This window comes from Denticeps clupeoides, chromosome 11, assembly GCF_900700375.1.
Source record: "Denticeps clupeoides chromosome 11, fDenClu1.1, whole genome shotgun sequence".
Classification (NCBI taxonomy): domain Eukaryota; kingdom Metazoa; phylum Chordata; class Actinopteri; order Clupeiformes; family Denticipitidae; genus Denticeps; species Denticeps clupeoides.
The window spans coordinates 1,865,366-1,884,955 of NC_041717.1; the positions used below are offsets into that span (position 1 = coordinate 1,865,366).

The 19,590-nt window shown below is 40.9% G+C and overlaps 1 protein-coding gene across 3 annotated transcripts; it reads left to right on the forward strand.

The window, feature by feature from the left end:
• Positions 1–634: 634 nt before the first annotated feature.
• On the forward strand, positions 635–19,261 carry LOC114799233 (sodium- and chloride-dependent GABA transporter ine). Of its 3 annotated transcripts, none has more exons than XM_028995695.1 (13): positions 646–2,471; positions 3,635–3,769; positions 5,969–6,179; positions 6,881–7,013; positions 7,303–7,437; positions 7,515–7,618; positions 9,585–9,709; positions 11,179–11,291; positions 11,380–11,520; positions 12,415–12,514; positions 16,266–16,304; positions 16,505–16,675; positions 16,969–19,261. In XM_028995695.1, the coding sequence occupies exons 1-13, from the start codon at positions 2,246–2,248 to the stop codon at positions 17,103–17,105; spliced, it is 1,770 nt and encodes a 589-aa protein (XP_028851528.1). In that variant the 5' UTR covers positions 646–2,245; the 3' UTR covers positions 17,106–19,261. The 3 variants fall into 3 exon arrangements, with proteins under 3 accessions (XP_028851529.1, XP_028851528.1, XP_028851527.1); XM_028995694.1 differs by having other exon boundaries at positions 647–2,471; positions 16,266–16,366; XM_028995696.1 differs by lacking the exons at positions 16,505–16,675; positions 16,969–19,261 and adding an exon at positions 16,482–16,501 and having other exon boundaries at positions 635–2,471.
• Positions 19,262–19,590: the final 329 nt, after the last annotated feature.

A 19,590-nucleotide genomic window follows, 5' to 3' on the forward strand; every position in this document is an offset into this window, starting at 1 on the left:
GAGCTGGTGGAGGTGGCTGGGGAGAGGGCTGTCTGGGATTCCCTAGTTGGGATGCTGCCCCAACGACCCGGACCTGGATAAGCGTAAGAAGATGACAACAAATGGCATTCAAAGCTCAGTATGTCACAATTAATTTTTTCCTTTGTCAGTCAAATGTGCCCATTAAGTGTCAAATAAAGTGGGGTGATCCTCGGGTTGGAGGATGGTGTTGATACTGGAGTGCAAAATTAACACAAATGGGAGATGGACACGAAACGATCAAAATATGGTTCCGACAACAGATTTGTAATAAAATACATTAATACATATTTGTGAAACAGATTTGCAATAAAATACGTTAATACATATTTGTGAAACAGATTTGCAATAAAATACGTTAATACATATTTGTGTGTGTGTGTGTATGGGGGTGCCAGATTCGGGGGTGCTGGGATAACTGCCCCTGTATAACAGCTGCTTTCCCACATATATTAATGTCAAAATGTCAACTGTATTAAAACGTACCTTCTGGGGCTCATTCGTTAATCTTTACAAAGTTAATCGGTTTTCATATAGAAATGATATTAAATGATGTGTTCTGTTTTAAAAATAAATGTCCCATCACTCTTTTGTTTCTGCTGGTGGAAGTATGTCGCTAGTAGGGCTGCATGATGAGTATTACGCGCTTTTTAAAGCGGTAAAGATGATTATTATTCGTGGTTCTGTCCGGCGTTGTATGTTGAGTATTAAGCACTTTTTAAAGACTTGAATATGATTCTTTTTCGTGGTTCTGGTCGGTGTGTTCAGTATTAAGTTGAGTATTACGCGCTTTTTAAAGAGCTGAATATGATTATTTATCGTGGTTCTGCTCGATGTGTTGAGTATTAAGCGCTTTTTAAAGAGCTGAATATGATTATTGTTCGTGGTTCTGCTCGCCGTGTTGAGTATTAAGCGCTTTTTAAAGAGCTGAATATGATTATTTATCGTGGTTCTGCTCGGTGTGTTGAGTATTAAGCGCTTTTTAAAGAGCTGAATATGATTATTGCTCGTGGTTCTGCTCGGTGTGTTGAGTATTAAGCGCTTTTTAAAGAGCTGAATATGATTATTTATCGTGGTTCTGCTCGGTGTGTTGAGTATTAAGCGCTTTTTAAAGAGCTGAATATGATTATTGCTCGTGGTTCTGGTCGGTGTGTTGAGTATTAAGCGCTTTTTAAAGAGCTGAATATGATAATTTATCGTGGTTCTGCTCGGTGTGTTGAGTATTAAGCGCTTTTTAAAGAGCTGAATATGATTATTGCTCGTGGTTCTGCTCGGTGTGTTGAGTATTAAGCGCTTTTTAAAGAGCTGAATATGATTATTGCTCGTGGTTCTGCTCGGTGTGTTGAGTATTAAGCGCTTTTTAAAGAGCTGAATATGATTATTGTTCGTGGTTCTGCTCGGTGTGTTGAGTATTAAGCGCTTTTTAAAGAGCTGAATATGATTATTGCTCGTGGTTCTGCTCGGTGTGTTGAGTATTAAGCGCTTTTTAAAGAGCTGAATATGATTATTTATCGTGGTTCTGCTCGGTGTGTTGAGTATTAAGCGCTTTTTAAAGAGCTGAATATGATTATTGTTCGTGGTTCTGTTGAGTATTAAGCGCTTTTTAAAGAGCTGAATATGATTATTGTTCGTGGTTCTGTTGAGTATTAAGCGCTTTTTAAAGAGCTGAATATGATTATTGTTCGTGGTTCTGCTCGGTGTGTTGAGTATTAAGCGCTTTTTAAAGAGCTGAATATGATTATTGTTCGTGGTTCTGCTCGGCGGGAGCAGGTGTGCCCCTGCGGGAAGCCGCCGTCTCGGGAGACCCCTCCGGCGGACCGCCGCTTGTTGCAGCGTCACGGTGAGTAGGCGGCTGTGGACGAAGTGATAACAGAAACGCCGGTTATTACTGCGCACACGTCGCACACGTATCCATCCACGCCGGTTTTGTAGTGTGTGTATTGCTTGTCCTTGACTGTTAATGACACACAACGTTATGAAACGGCTGAGCCCCACATGACATGACTCGCGCCCCTTTAAAGTGACGCCACGCCGACTCTGTCACACGGGACACGCGGCGAGCGTCACGTAACTCGCGTAACTGCGCGACAGTGCGCGGGACGAGAGCAGGGGAAGCATCTTCGCGGGAGCGCGCAGGTAACGGGCGCGCGGGCGCGCGCACGAGCCACGGTGCACGATGGGCGGCACGTCACCTCCATGCGGTCGGGGTGTCTGAACCTCTGGAACGATGGGAGTGGGCGCGGAGGAGAGGGAGTCCGCGAAGCTGCGGCGAGACGAGACGGAGCTGGCGCCGGTGGACGCCGCGCAGCCCGCCGCCGCCGCCGCCGCCGCCGCCGCGGAGGGCAGAGCCACGTGGGGCCGGCGACTCGAGTTCGTCCTGGCGTCCGTGGGCTACGCAGTCGGCCTGGGGAACGTGTGGAGGTTCCCGTATCTCTGCTACAGGAGCGGAGGAGGTGAGTAAAATGCGTTATTACACCACGAGATACGTGCATTCACTCCTGGGCCCCATACCGTGCCATGTGCATGCGTGATTGTGGCATTTGCGACCAGGCGTAATAACAAGCTAATATAGTATGGCTGGGGTTACTTACTCACGGCAACATAATAATGGAATTGATATGACACCGAATAAGACACAAACACTCATTCACCTCAGACATCTTCATCCTGACTGCCAGTTACTGGCATCCACCGACCTGTAGGGATGAAGTACACGATTTGGTCACTTCTCTCTCTTCCCCTGTCACTCGCCCAGCAAATCCAGTTGACTTTAAATAAAGTCATTAAATAAAGTTGAACAAACCTTTGAACCTACGTGTGTAGGTTTCAAGTGCTGCAAATACAGCATTATAACGTACAACAGAGGTTATGCAGAGAAAAGTCGCAGGGACACTAATCCTGCATGCCAGAATAGAGAAAACAGTTTAAAAACTATGACAGAGCATTAACAACCAATCATACAAGCGACGATAATATATAACGCGACAGTTGTCCTTCTGGAGACACGGACCTATGGATTTATTGAAACTATGTCTTATAGGGAGGAGAAGAAGGTTTGACCATGTAATGCAGATTTCTAAAATGGAAATATTGTGTGCTATTATTATGTGGTTTGTGTTTGTAACAATACTGGTCACCTAGGCGTTGAAAGATGATACCTGTCGTTATATGATATGACGGTTGTAGACATTTTATTTTGCTAATTTCTTATTTCTTAAATCTGAAATGAATGACGAATAAAAGCAAAGTGGTTTAGTTTTTGCCCAGGAATGAATTTATCGTGACCGGGTGTGTTTGGCTTGGTCTCTCCTTTACCTTGAAACAGAGTGCTGCTTACAGCCGAATGACACAGCAAAAAGGACACCTGTATTACCAGAAAGCTACTGAGGCTCATAAATATATTATGGACTCTAGATATTTAGTCGTGGCACCAGACACAATTTAACCAGTTGACCAAAGCATTAACATTTTTGTTAATTATAAAGAAGAGCGTTCTATTTAAGAATGGTTGTAAGAAAACCGAAAATATGTAATTAGCCATTCGATTATAGTTTATTTATTTATTTAGTAGTTTTTATGTGTACGTGTTCTAACCCTTTCTTTCTCCATCCCTTAGGTGCCTTCTTAATCCCATACATAGTCATGTTATTTCTTTGTGGAATTCCCCTGCTTTTCATGGAGTTTGTGATTGGCCAGTACTCACGGCTAGGGCCGGTTCATGCTCTAGCCAGAGTCTGCCCTCTTTTAAAGGGTAAGTCAGTCTGTTGGGGCATCAAAAAACAAGTTTTATTCTACCAGCTGATCTTCATGCCATAAAATGGATTCCATAACTTAAGACCAGTAGGCTTGTGCAAGAAATTGGTTGCAGCTATAATGTTGCACAAGTTGCACAAGTGTTTGCCTGCTGTTGAAAGTATGCTGTGTTCCCCCCCCCCGCGCCTTATTTTTATACACACTAGAGAATATGTCTGTATGACACAATGAATTCAGTGGGTTGAAGTATTGTCGCATTTGTTGAACAATGGTCTGCCTTCCTGTGGATTACATTCGAACAATCTGTTGATGGCTGATGTCTTGCATTTATTTCCCACTCGCCAAATTTGCAGCTGCATCTTTCACCAGAGTTGGTAAAAGATTAAAATAATGGATTTCAGTAAAGAGTGTATCAGAGATGCAGCAGATCCAGGAACAGTTTAATTTGCCTTGTCTGATGAAAGATGCAGTTGTGCATATTCACAACAATACTGACAATTAATGATTATGGGCACCCTTTACCGTTCAGTATTTTTTAGTTTAAATGTTTTAATTTTACTATTATTTTTTAGTTTTATTAATGCAACCTTTGTAAGGCAGCATTATGAAATGTATCGAAAAGTGGCATATTATGGATAAGAAAGAAAAACATGCTGTTCCTGCACCAAGGCCTGGTTACAATGGGACATGTAATGAAAAGTGACAGCAAGACGCCAGCCAACAATGCTCATTCACCTTTTCTTTGCGTGTAAAACAGTTGCACTGTTCTAACTAAAAACTTTTCTCCTTAGTTTTTATTTCCTCTGAGACAGAGATAGTCTACCCGGTCAAAACTTATGGGTCCTACTCTTGCTATATCGAACATATCAGCTGGTAATGGGTCTTTCATAACAGAGGTCCTGGAGCAGGTAGTTCTTTAAACATATTCTTTCTGTCACATGTTGACTGTCGCTTCGGTTTTTGGGATTGGCCCTGGTCTAAGATTGACATTTGCCTTATTGTTTCATACTGCCATATTTATTAGGCTAGTTGACAAATGTAATTTTTGTCACGTAGCAAATGGAACCTTTCAAGTTCAAGTTGAGCTTTATTGTCATTTCAGCTAGATAAATGTTAGACAGTACATAGTGAAACGTGACATTGTTTCTGCGGAACCTGGTGCTACATGTAACATTTAACTGACATAAAGTGCACTTGTGCGACATCGACAAACCGGCAACACAAAGTACTAACATGGGACAAAGGCAGTGCAAGAATAACAGAATAACAATACAGACAGCGCTAAACATCAGTGCAACAAGTCACAAAGGTGCAGAGTAACAATGTGTAAATGCTGCTGTAATAGAAATGTAATAGAGATATGTTGTGAACTCATGAGGTAGAGTGACTTTATCAGTACAGAGTGCCAGTGTGTTGCTGTTATTAATTATTAAAGTGGTACAGGACTACAGAAGCCTATAGGTACGATGTACTTTTGTATATGATTAAACAGATAAAGTGGTTATATGTGGTCCTGAACATTCAACAGTCACAGGGTTGTGTGTCCTAGTGTGTGTGTTGTTTGAGGTTCAGTAGGTTGACCTCAAGGGTGCAAGGGCGCTGGGATGCAACAAAAACACCTTCTGTAAGGCCAGATCCAGCCAGCTTTACTGAACCAGTGGGACGTGTGAGCAGGTTAGAGCAGTAGGGTGAAATGGGCAGATAAACACAAAGAACTAAACCGCAGATCCACAGAGTCAATGTTGGGGCTGCAATCACAAAATAGCTTTCCCAGGGGTGGTACTAAAGGTTCAGAGGCCCGTATGAGCGGGCAAAGCAAGCATTCCTGATCTGTCTACATCCTTTTCTTTTTTCAAAATGGCCTTATCAGGAAAGCTTGTGTAAAATTACTCTAGCGCAGCAAAAACATGGTTATACAACAGAATAATCTTTTTTATTATTACTATATTTTGCTGAGCTGTCTCCTGAGCCACATAGCCTAGAAAATTCCGGTGCAATCATTGTCTAAGGGTGCATTCCCTCTATGATAAGCTCTAGGATATAACACATTTTATTACTTTTAAAATTCTTGAACCACTCTGAAACTACAGATGCACTATGTTGACTGCATTGTTGGTATCAACCAATAGTTTTATATTGGCTTTGACCACTACTGCAAAAACTTTGACTTGCCTTTTTTCTGTCCTACCTGGCTCAGGTGTGGGGGTCGCTACTGTGGTCATCTCTTTCATACTCTGCACCTACTACAACGTTCTCATGACGTGGGCCCTTTATTACCTCCTTAACTCTTTTGGGAGTCCATTGCCGTGGCAGTCCTGCAATAATACATGGAACGCTGTGGGGAATTGTTCCACTGGCTTTCCAGGCAATGCCACCCACCTGCAGTCTGCTAGTCAGCAGTTCTTTGAGTAAGTATCGGAGTACCTTTTTTACTATTTTCGCCACTACTAATAGTGATGGGCAGTATGGTGACGTCATGTTTATGTGGGTTTCATTTGGGTGTTTTTGATTGCCAACCCAAACCATGCAGATTTGGTGATACTATATTGATCCTGTTATGTGTTAACACCTCGGTTAGTGGTCCAGGTTGTTCTGTGTGATGCCCTTGAAACTCTGGATAGGTTGGCTAAAAATGGATATATATTTGGACCAAGTTAAATAGCAAGAAAAAGAATCAGATTCACTCACTTTCCATAATAGTCCTGTACATCACAGGGCACACACACACACACACCATTCAGTCACACACTCACACACACTCAGAGTGACAAATTTACCTAGTGTGCATGCCTTTGTATGGCGGGAGGAAACCGGAGAATCCAGAGGAAATGCGGGGGCAGCATGCAAACACAAGGTCTGAGCCGTGATTCAACCTTGGAGGTGTAAGGCCACGTCAATAACTGCTACACCATTATGCGGCTTGTTTTAGAAAATAAAATATTTAAAAAACGTAAAATTAAGAAAAAGGATGATTGTATTACCATTTTTATTATCACTGATTATTATATGCAAAATATTTTTACGCAAAATATTATACATACATTTTCATTTCTCACAATAGCCTCACCACTGAAGGTTAAGCATTAAAGACATGTCTCCTGTCTCCCAGCTACAAGCTGCTGGACATGACTAAAGGCATTGAAGAGGCGGGAGGGATTCGTTGGGAGCTGTTTGGCTTGTTGGTTCTGGCCTGGGCTATTGTTTACCTCTGCATATTCAAAGGAGTTAAATCTACAGGAAAGGTAACGTGACAACATACACAACATACTGTTTTTTTAACGTTGATCCCAGTAAATGCACCTTTTGTTGTTTATGCTAATGAAAATGAATGATGTAATAAGTAGCTAAACCTTTTGTAGAACTAGGAGAAGGACAAACAGCATTTTTTACCCATTGTAACCAAGTGCAGTAACCAAGACATCAGTATTTGCTCTGGCACATTTCCCCGGTGTCTCAGAAGACACCTTTTCTTTGTGAATTGTCTTTGTTTTTGGTTCTTCAATCTGACGCAAAGCCTGATTTTATTCCCAGGTTGTATATTTTACAGCCACATTTCCATACTTCATTCTGATTGCTTTTCTAATAAACAATGTGCAACTTCCTGGAGCCCATGATGGAATCATGTTTTTCTTGAAGCCTGTGTGGAGCAAGCTGCTGGAAGTCCAGGTAGTGATAGATTGCTCTTATTAAATCGTCTATTATTTAGACTCCTCTGTTCTCATCTCACTGCCATATTGTTGAAGGTGTGGGTCAATGCTGCTGCCCAGATATTCAATTCAATTGGCATTGGATTTGGCAGCATGATTTCAATGGCAAGTTACAACAAAATAAACAACAATATTCTAAGGTAAGAGAGTACATATTTATGTGAAAAGGGCAGCTTAATGAATGAGCTTTGATTCTATTACAGTATATATCTGCATATACACTACTCACAATAAGTTAGGGGTATTGTTATTTACATGAGTGCTTTTGCTATTTGCTCTGAATTTTAATGAAATAACTAAAAGTTCCCTTTGATATTACTAACAATGTATGAGAAGAAACACTATTTTCATTAGTTTAATAGTTATTACCCCAAAAATTTAGACAATAACCGGGATAGCCCCAAATAACAAAAATTGACAATGTCAGTAGCGGCTGTTTCCACCATTTGCCGCAATGACAGCTTGACAGTGACGTCTCATGCTCCTCACCAGCCTCATGATGTTGTTCTGAGGCAACTCTTCCACAAGTGCTACGCGCAGTTCTGCCAGGTCATGTGGGGGTGGGGTACGATCATTCAGTCTCTGCTTCAACTGGTCCCAGACATGCTCTGTGGGGTTTAGGTCAGGGGACATTGATGATCATACCATATGAGGCACTCCAACTTCCTGAAGTCAAGCTGTGACAATTCTTCCATGATGTTGTGAAGCATTATCATCCATCCATGAACAGAAAGTTGGGGGTGTGCTGGTGGAATTGGGGGGTGATAATGGGTTCTATGATGTCTCTGAGGTAAGAACGTGCAGTGACTGAGCCATGTACAATAACCAAATCTGTTTTGCGCTGACTGGTGATGCCTAACCAGACTGTTGCACCTCCTCCACCAAAGCAAACCCTGGGGACCATGTTGACCTCAGCGTATCACTCACCTTGCTTTCTCCAGCAATGCTGACGACCATGATTTCTGTGCAAGGTGACCTGACACCCAATGGTAAACCACTGCTGCATTGTGCACCAAGACACCACTGCAAATGTCTTGGTGTCAGTTGTGTCACTGGCGTCAGTCATCGGGCAGTCGGTTGCGAATGGTTTGTCTGGAAACCCTAGTACCCCTCGCATCTCGTAAACGGGTCTGCAGCTGTGTGGCAGTTGCATAACGACGTCTGAGCACATCGGTCCTTATGTACTGCTCATCGTTGCGGTCTGTCACTCGTGGGGTTCCACTCCTGGGTCTGTCATGAACTCTGCCAGTAGTTCTGTGTCTTGATGCAAGTCTGTGGATGACACTTTGACACACCAAGTTCACGAGCAACATCTGACTGCCTGCCACCAACATGGTGCCATGACCAGGAGACGCTGCTCGTCCGTTAAGTGACGTGTGTTCATGGCTGTTTCAATGTTGAACTTGGAATGACTTTCTGACAAAAACAGCTTTTTATACCCACAAAATGTTGAAATTGATGGCACATTAAGGAAGGTTGTCTCTTGGTATTGGCCCCATGTCTATCACCCCAATACAATTACCTCCCTATCCCAGATATGTCTAAGTCTCTCACAATATCCCTAACTTATTGTTAGTAGTCTATATCTGTAGTTATTGTATATTATAATGCTGCTGTTTTTTTTATATTGAAAAAGTATTGAGTGAAAAGGCATGGAGTAGTTAATGTAAAATATTTTTATCAGGGTAAACTGGGTTTAATTGGTTTAAATTATACATGTTTGACATTCTGACACATAGGCACTTGCTTTTTGCATCCTTCTAAATACGAGTTATCTTTTAGAAGCTCATGTGCAAAGATTTGATGGGTTATCTGGGGAAAAGTGTGATGTGTGTCCAAAATATCAGTGTCCTCTTGGTCTTTAAACATGGTTACGGTGTCCCTGCATGCAAGAAATTAAAATTGCATTACAAATTCTATATAATTTAAACAACCATGCCATGTCCAGCATTCATTCATCAGCATCAACTCTAGCCAGTGAACCATTTATGCTTAAGTAGTGGAAAAACAAGAAATGGAGAAATGGACATTGATTTTCAATACATTTGTTAGATTGCCTTTGATTGAATTTTTTTTCTTTTTTGTGTGTCTGTTATTTTCTATTAGAGACACTTTCATTGTTGCCTTGACAAACTCTGCCACCAGTATCTTAGCTGGATTTGTGATATTCTCTGCCATTGGGTACATGGCACACATTCATAACCTCTCTGTGGACAACATAGCAACTGATGGTAATTAGACTTCTTTTTACATTTTATAATGATAACTTTGTCCATTATGGTGTCTTTCACAAGGTACTTATTGCCCTTGTATTGTCTTTCTGGATTAAATATACAGTGGTGTGAAAAGGTTTTTGCCCCCTTTCCATGTTGGTCACATTTTAATGTTTCAGATAATCTAAAATATGGAGGATTTTATTATTAAGGATGAAAAAAAAATGGCACTGTATGACAAAGTGCTTGCCCACCCCGTTACAACATAACAGTGGTTCATTAGACCTGAGTTCTCTAGCCAAACCCAGTCCTGAGTACACCTGTTTTTAAACAAGAAATCTCTTAAATAAGACCTGGCTGACAAAGTGATGTCGATATCAGTCTGGAAAAGTCTCAGTCTCTAAAGCAATTTCTAAAGCTTTGTGAACCACAGTGAGACCCATTATACAAAAATGGCAAAAATATGAATCAGTGGTGAATCCAAGAGTCAAAAGACCACACAGTAACAGCCTCACTTGCCTCAGTTAAGATCAGTGTTCATGATTTCACCGTAAGAAAGAGACAGGGCAAAAATGGCCTGTATGGCAGAGTGTCAAGACGAAAACCACAACTAAGCAATTTTGCCACAAAACATCATGATGATGCCCAAATCAATTGGGAAAATGCTCTGTGGACTGATGAGACAAAGGTTAAACTTTTTTTAAGGTGTATGTTCCATTACACTTGTCGTAAAAGTATCACCACGTTTCAGAAAAAGATCATCACACCAACCGTAAAATGTGGTGGTGGTGGTGGAAGTGTGATGCTCTGGGGCTGTTTTGTAGCTTCAGGACCTGGAAGACTTGCTGTGATAAATGGAACCATGAATTCTGCTGTCTACCAAAAAATCTTGAAGGAGAATTTCTGGCCATCTGTTTGTGACCTCAAGTTGAAATGAACTTGGGTTCTGCAGCAGGACAATGAACCAAAGAAAAATGAAGTTTTTGAAGTGGCCCAACGTCCTGACATAAATCCTGTTGACCAGTTAATGCCTGAAAACCCTCCAATGTGGCTGGACTACAACAATTCTGCAAAGATGAGTGGGCCAGAATTCCACAACAGCGCTGTAGAAGTTATCGCAAATGCTTGATTGCAGTTGTTGCTAATAAAGGTGGCCCAACCAGTTATTAGGTTTAATAACCCAGGGCCATGAAGATGTGGATGTGGATTTTTTTTATTCCTTAAAAATAAAATCATTCACTTGTGTTTACTTGCATTGTCTTTGACTGATATTTCAATTATGATGATCTGACTAATATTTGAGTTTGATGATTTGACGCATTAAATGTCACTAACATGGAAAAAGGAATCAGAGAAGGGGCAAACACTTATTCACACCACTGTACACCACTTACGTCCACTTGACTTATTAGAAACTACCTGTTTTGAGATGGGATTGGATGACAGTCAGTGTCTTAAACCTTATTCCTCCGTGTGTGTATGCATAGGCCCAGGTCTTGTGTTTGTTGTGTACCCTGAGATTTTTTCCACCTTGCCAGTGCCCCAGGTGTGGGCTTCATTGTTTTTCATCATGCTGTTATGCCTTGGACTAGACAGTCAGGTTTGGGACACACACACATATGTATAAAATATTTTTATTTTGTACACACAAATATTGAGTCCTTATTTGATTGCTTTTGTCCCGGCAGTTTGCCATGGTGGAGGTGGCAATCACATGCTTTATGGATGGGTTCAGCTCAAAGCCATTTCGATTCCTGAGGAGGAAAGAGCTCCTGGTCCTCGCTGTGTGTGCTGTGGGCTTGCTCCTTGGCATTCCTCACATTACAAGAGTGAGCCACCACTTCTCATTTCAGACTTTTTAAATTTGAATGTATTGTAAAAAAAATGCTTATTAAATATGCTAATTTTATAATTAGTGAAGGACTCACAAACTAGTATATCTTAGGGGAATATGTTTGTTCCAAGCCATGTCTGATTAAATTAGGTTGTTATTAATAAATTCATGCTGCATTTAGCGGGACATAAATATGGACAAATAGAACCCTGGAGGTAAGGTTCCTGCACCAGAAATTTCAGTAAATTCAGTTATATCCTACTGATGTTGTCTATTTTCAGCTTATCCCGTTAGGGGTCGCCACAGTGGACGAACCAATCTGGTTGTCCACACAAAGACTTTGCAAAAGTTTTACACCGGAAGCCTTTCTTGATGCAACCCTCCCCATTTACCCATGCTTGGGACCGACACCAACAAACAGTCACATGCGTCCCAAGTGGCTGCATTCAGTTATATCTTACTGATAAATATGTGTAATTTTCAACTTTGTACTCTGGCTCAACTTTCAATCTGCAACTTGTTGTAATCAAAGCTCCAGTCCGTATTAGTCTGTTACTGAGGGTGTGGGATGTATTTTTAAATTTAGAATTAATAGTTACATTTTGAATTTTGTTTTTTTTTGGTATTTCTTGTCTAAACCTCTATAAGCTTCAATCTGGACACCTCAAATGGGTAAGGAAGGACTCATAACCAGAAGGGTGTGAGTTCAAATCCCAAAATGCCAAGGTGCCACTGAGGTACTGTCCCCACACACTGCTCCTCAGGCCCCTTTCATGGCTGCCCACTAAGGGTTGTGGGTTTAATGCAGAGGACACATTTCCTTATGATCACTTTTTTTTCCCCATTATGATCTTTTGTCAGATTGCTCTTTCTGTGTTTTTTTCTCCAGGGAGGCATTTATGTGTTCCAGCTCATGGACCACTATACAGCAGTGGTGTCACTAATGTTCCTCGCCTTCTTCGAGGTTCTTGCTGTATGCTGGTTATTTGGTAAGTTTATGTTCCACTCATTCCCCACTAATTAAAATCACTTTTATTCTCACATACATGGGGCATATTTGCTTTATATGCTTTAATTTATGACAGAGACAGGAAATTGACTCAGATCTGGACCATACAAACCATGGAAAGAGAATCTAGTGCAAATACAAAATTTTAATGATAGTCACTGACGTTTATAAAATTAAAAATTTTAGTCTGTTCTTTAGTGTCAAAAGTTCTGTTCTGTTCCATTTCTGTTCTGTTTCCTCTCCTAAAAATCAAAAGCTTTTATTGTATATTTGTGAGCCTTTGCATACCCTGACATTTCACACAGTTATATGATGAACTCCATGAACTTGGAGCACATTGAACTTCGAGCGTGTTCAGCAACCCAACACACATGCCTAGTCTAGTGGATAACAGGAGACTCTGTGGAGGCGGAACCTATGCCACAATCTCCAATTTTGCACTTGACAGGTGAAGCTGGGTGAAGAATGCCTAACTGTTTGACTGTTTGAGGTAGCTTATGACCATTGCTAATTATAAAAGATAACCGTTGGGTAGCTTGAGATTATTTATGGGCATTTGCCAGAAAACACATCATGATGGGGGCTTGTTCATTAGCTTCACTGAGCACAGACACTTCTTTTGGGTTACTGTTCCATATTTAACCAAAGGAGCACAAATATACAGTCTCTGACAAAAGTCATGTCGCTTGTGTACAAATTGACCTCAAGTGCTGCTGAAATATATTTCTAATCAAGATTTTTTTTTGGCAACAAATTTCCTAATCGATTTGTTGTGTCGCGCGACGCGGAGACGTATGATTATTAAAAAAAAAACTTTATTTGAGCGCGGAGCGGAGTGAACACACTCGGTCTCTCTTGCGCACAGATGCTAGCAGAGTTTAAAAAAATAAAAAAAAAACGAGCGGAGGTAGAGGACAGATATATGGCGGAGGCAGAGAAATCTGCGTGAAAATATGCAAAAGCGACATGGCACAGCACGGGAGCACCACGGCAATGATCCAGCACCTGAAACGCGTGTTTGATGAGGAGGAAGGGAGTTCAGCAGCAGGATAAGTCACTACAGAATCCTACTTTAGTTCCGCTGTGAAGTGAGGAACGTAATGTCCCTGGTGCTGGTGTTTAACTCGCCGCGGAGGAGAACTCGACGGGGACTTACAGCGCCACCTACAGGTGTGGAGGGGGGATGAAACAGCGTTCGGACTGTTCTCTGTGTCTCCGCGTGGACAACGGAGGGTGGTAGTAGCCTAGTGGGTAACACACTCGCCTATGAACCAGATCAAATCCAACCTACTACCATTGTGTCCTTGAGCAAGAAACTTAACCCTAAGTTGCTCCAGGGGGACTGTCCCTGTAAGTACTGATTGTCGCTCTGGATAAGGGCGTCTGATAAATGCTGTAAATTTAAATGTAAATGTTTACCCGTCATCCAGCATGCCAAGTTAGCGTTAGCTCGTTAATAACAGTAGTAAAGCAGGGGTGCTATAGTTACTTTGCATTAAAAGACTAAAGAAATGTTTTTATTCACTAGCCTTTTTTGGACCATTCATTTTTCAATCTGTTGTATGTATAGCTACACTGCAAAAAAAGATTTTCTTACCTAGTAATTTTGTCTCGTTTCCTGTACAAATATCTAAAAAATCTTAAATCAAGATGACTAGACAAGAAAAATGGCATGAGATAATTAAGTGATGCTTATCATCTCTGTTTGAGATGATATCTCATTAAGATTAGTTTTCTTACCCCATTGGCAGATAATTTTGCTTGTTTTAAGCAAACAATCACTTAATTTTTAGATGTTTTTTCAGAAAACAAGACAATTTCTTATGCTATTTCATGTGTCTAGTAAATGTATCTTGGTTTAAGATTTTTTAGATATTTGGACTGAAAACAGGACAAAACTACTAAGTTAGAAAAGCATTTTTGCTGTGTGTGTGTGTGTCAGTGTGAGAGTGTGTGCGTCTGCTAGTGTGTGCATCTGCAGTGTAGTGTAGAGAACAGGTTCTGACATTCAAACAAATCCTGTTCAATTTTCTGATTTGTATTTTTTTTTTATCCGATTCTACGATTAATAAAAAAAGATTAATCGATTATTAAAATAATCGTTAGTTGCGGCCCTATTTTATTCCCAACAGCTTTTGTGATAATGTTTCAGTGCAAAATGAAACTGTCAAAAAGTATTCTAATATTCAAAGCTTGGTAAAGCCCATTGAGTAAATTTTTGCAATGACATAAGTGTTGTCGCCTTGTCATATGAGCATCACCTGTGACTAATAATGGATCAATTAGGTCTCAGGTGTGTACAAAAAGAACCCCAGTACACTAGACCTTCACATCAACTGCAACTAACATGCCAAAGATTCACCCTGAGACTGAAGACCAGATCCACTGCTGATGTGGCAGATACCTTCAATGTGTCTCAGTGTCAAGTACAGATGATAAAAAAAAGATTTGAAGAGACTGGAGATGTTTCTGACAAGCCCAGGACAGGCAGACCTGGTCAAGACAGGTCAAGACAACTGCTTGAGAGGACCGTTTGTTGGCTCGAATATCCAAGACCAGCCCAAGTCCCTGTGTCAACCAGAACAGTTTGTCGGATTCTGTCTCGAAATGGCCTCTATGGTCGAATCAGTGCCCAGAAGCCAGCACTAAACAAAAGACAAAAGCTAACAAAAGACAGCCTGTTAAAAGGATGGTCGTTGGAAAAGTGGCAGAAGGTGGACTTTGCAGATGAATCTTCTGTTGAATTACAACACACTCGTCGCAAATATTGCAGGAGACCTACTGAAGCCCGCATGGATCCGAGATTTACCCAGAAAATAGTGAAGTTCTGTGGCAGAATCGTGGTCTGGGGTTTCATCCACTTTGGGGGTTTGTGAGAGATCTGCAGGGTGGAAGTTAACATCAATAATCTAAAATACAAGAAATCTTAGCTACCTTTTATATTCCCAACCATAAAAGAGGCCAAATTCTGCAGCAGGATGGTGCTCCATCACATACTTCCATCTCCACATCAAAGTTCCTCAAGGGGAAGAAGATCAAGATGCAGGTGTTTCTACAAAATAGATATGCGACAAGACTTTTGTCAGGGACTGTATGTTATTAGATATTTGGGGGACACTGTCATGATCCAGACCGGAGTTTCATGTTGGTCCTGTGTAATGTTCCCTGATTGTGTTCGCCTGTGTATGAGTGTATAAAGCTGCCCTGTTTGTGTCTGTTCGGGTCATTGTTTGGTGATTTCTTTCCTTGTCCTGTCTACCGTGTATTAAACCCGTTTCGTGACGTTGTACGTATGCATCCTCCTTCCTCGCCATGTCCAGCCATCATGACATATATGATGAGCACTCTATATGGTATGAATTGCTCAGTTTTATACACCTTGGAGCATCTAAACACACACACACACACTCACACACACAGATGAGGCAATGCATGCCCTTGAGTGAGGCACACATCTTGGGAGCGAAGGTAAATCTTAAGATGCATCTTATTTTTAATTAGCTGAACATTCTAAGAGCATAGATAAGATTGGTCTACACATGCGCGCACAGACGCACACACACACACACACACACTTTTTATTGTTTCCATATGTGTCCATGGTGTATGACCAAAGGGTGTATGTTGGATATGAGAAGTATATAAGAATGGATCAGTTCAGAGCAGTTTTGTGGACTGCTTGGCTTTTGTCTAACTGCGCATAATTAATCTTGTTTTCTTGCTTTTCACAGGAGTACGACGCCTTTCCTTGATGGTGAAGACTATGATGGGTAAAGTTCCCAACATATACTTTCGGCTCTGCTGGCAGTTTATGTCACCTCTACTGGTTCTGGTGAGGAATAAATAGCTTTCCACAGTACCCTCTCCAGTATCAGCTCTCTGTGACGTTAGCTAATTAAGTTGATAAAACCTTACATCTTCATTCATTGTCTAACGGTGACTGTCAGGCTGATTTATTGGATTTTGGCAGGGAATCTTGATATCCAGCATTTTCCAGTACACCCCGGCTCGCTATGGGAAAACCTACACATACCCAGTTTGGGCAGAGGTGCTGGGCTGGTTCATCTCCCTGGTTTCCATTGTGTGGATCCCTATAGGGGCTTTCCACGAGCTCTACAAGCACAAGGGCTCCTTGGTTCAGGTACATTGCACAGAACACCACACATGGTCATGGTTGTGTTGTTATGCTCTGAATGAAAAAGTTAAATTTTTTAAACATTCAATCTTACCAGTCATGGAATATTGAAAATCACATTTTCAGCACCCCAGTTCAGGAAATCTCTGATGGAATTCATAACTCAAAACTATTATTTATAAAAAGTGAAGCATTTCACATAATAAACCAATTGTCCATTGGCACTGTCCTAGTTGTCCCACAAACTGACAGATGAACTGACAGAACTTCCATGTTCCTTTCTCTTTACTGCTTTTCAGAGGCTGAAAATGGCTGTCAGACCTACAGTGGATCTGAACCCCCTTCAGTCAGACCCCGAGAAGAACCAAGAGGGAACTGTGTCCACCACTTTGGTCAACTGTCCTTAGTAAACAGGTTGGGGATAGTCAAGTCTTGATCAGTTGCATAACAGGGCTTTATTTGTCAGCTTTATTTGTCCCTTGGGTCAGAGCTGAGCAGATCAGCTTAAGTAGTGTTTGTTAGTGAAACATGAATGTAAATTATTCCATTATTTGTAACCGGGTGTGGCTGAACTGCACATTTCTTTGTTTTCTCTATCACATTTCTCACATGTTCTCTGCACATTTAACCAAAACACAAAAACTGTCTTTAGTGGCTAATTAACTGCAGTCTAAGATAAGATAATACAGCTGATTTATACAGCAATGTTTTTGGAATTAAATAAAATATTAGTAATTACAGATGAGCCTTGTTACTAAATTAGACATAGTTACCACCTTCATGATAAAGTGATGTGAGCGTTTACTGTGGATGAATTCCTTAGGTCAGTTGTTCCCAACCTGGGGGTAATAATTGTATCTGCACTGAGGTTACCAAAATTATAGTTGTAAACATTAAATTAAAAGCAATAACGCACCCAAAATTAGAATCAAAACTCTGTATAATCCGGTATTCTATGTAGAGTAGAGCTGCAAATACGGGTTGGGTTCCTACTTAAGTTCTATCATTCTAGTTGGGCTCTGGTCAGCTCAACAAGGTCATTTAAACATTGCAAGAGCTCACATGGTATGGTAATTGTGCAGTAAAAACACTGACTATCATTTATTTAAATGCAACACAGTTCTGTTGGGCTCGGGCAGGGTCGAACTTTCAGGGGCGATTACAGCTCTCCAGACTATATATAGAGTGACATATATGACTGACAACTGCTGTTTACTTTGAATGTGTATATAAGGGAAGGAATTGAGGTTGCAGGGTCCTGGCATGTCTTGGGACACAGGCAGGGGGCTTCAAGGAAAAAAGGTTGGGAACCACTGATCTAGGTCATGAACAAATAAGTGATCAATAATATTAGACATTTCACTTGTACTCTTTTACAACCACTTCCAGTTTAGAGCATCTTTTGGTACACATTCCTTGTATTTTTTTTGGTTCATGCTTTATACATATTTCTTTTTCAGTGAACATCTGATGCTTTTTTATCAAATTATTTTACATTTATGTTTACTCCGAACCTGTGCACTGCAAATATGAAAGACCAGAAAGAAAAGAAAACATATTTTTATACAGAGCTCTTATAAAGAGCGTTTTTGTACTGTCACTGCTCCAGCTTGCTGTGCTGCCTCGGTTTATCATCAAAATAAATGCAGGCGTTGGTGCTTCCATTAGAGAACAGCAGTTTTTACCGTTTATTCACTACACGTTTACACCGCTCTAGTAAATGTGCCCTTTGATATCACCCTGTTTACTCACCACGGCTGTATGTTTAACGAAGACCATATGGGGAGGGTGAACATTCTGTTGCCGTTCAGATGAAATCAATGCACATTGTGTCCTTCCTTTCTGGAAATCAAAGATGCCTGATAGCACGGAAGAACAAACAGCAGCCTGAGGTCTCACGCAAGGTGCATTTGTGTTGCATTGTGTATCGCAGTGTAGGGAAGAGATGGCCATGCATTTTGTATACAAGTGAAAAATTTAAACCATCCCCAGTTGGTACTGAATATTGTGAACTAGTGTAAATATATACTTTTACACATTAAAAAATCTGTTTGTATGGGTGACATTTCATAATTGTAATGAAATACTATTGAACTGTCTGTTTTATGGAGGAATTTTATGAAGTGAGGTTGAAACGAAACTGAATTGTTGTCACATTTTGTGCATGTTTATCTCAATGAGTGTCACAGCAGTTCATGCTGTAGATGCACTGGCTTCTCGTCATGAAGGTTGAATCAAATTGTTGTTAGTTGAATGTGACGAATCGCCGGTCCTGACTGTCATGGCTGAGCGCTGCTGTGCTGACGCTCTGTAGGCGTCCGTGATAAGGGCCCTGTAAAAGGAAGAAGATGCCAGCAGGACAGGGCTGCTGCATTAATGTGGACCTTTACAGGTGCTGGTCATATAATTAGTAGATTTATTTCACTAATTCCTCTCAAGAAGTGAAATAAGTCCATCTTTTAAATATGACCAGCACCTGTACTTACCCTGTGTTTGTTTTAGCTCCTGACAAGTCAGCATTCGTTTCTTTTGTCATTTTCTACCCATTGCGCCTGTTTTCTTTGCTGTTAATAAATCCTTTATTTATATGAAGTCCCACCTCTGCGCCTCATTTCTCTTTCGACCCCCAAGACGTGACACTGATATGGAATGCCATATCCTGCCATCGAAAGCCATCAGTAAAGTCGACATCTGCCATTATAAAGTAAAGGGACAGGTGACAGTATTTTTATTGACTTGTTAAAATGTTCTCTGCATTTTCCACTGGTCACATCCTTTCTCTAATGCAACTTGTTGGACTGTTTAATACCGTCCCTTTACTTTACATTACTTTACTTGGCAGACGCTTTTATCCAAAGCGACTCACAAGAGGAAGACACCAGCAATTCTCATTCGGTTTCTATAGATTTTGAGTTACAAAA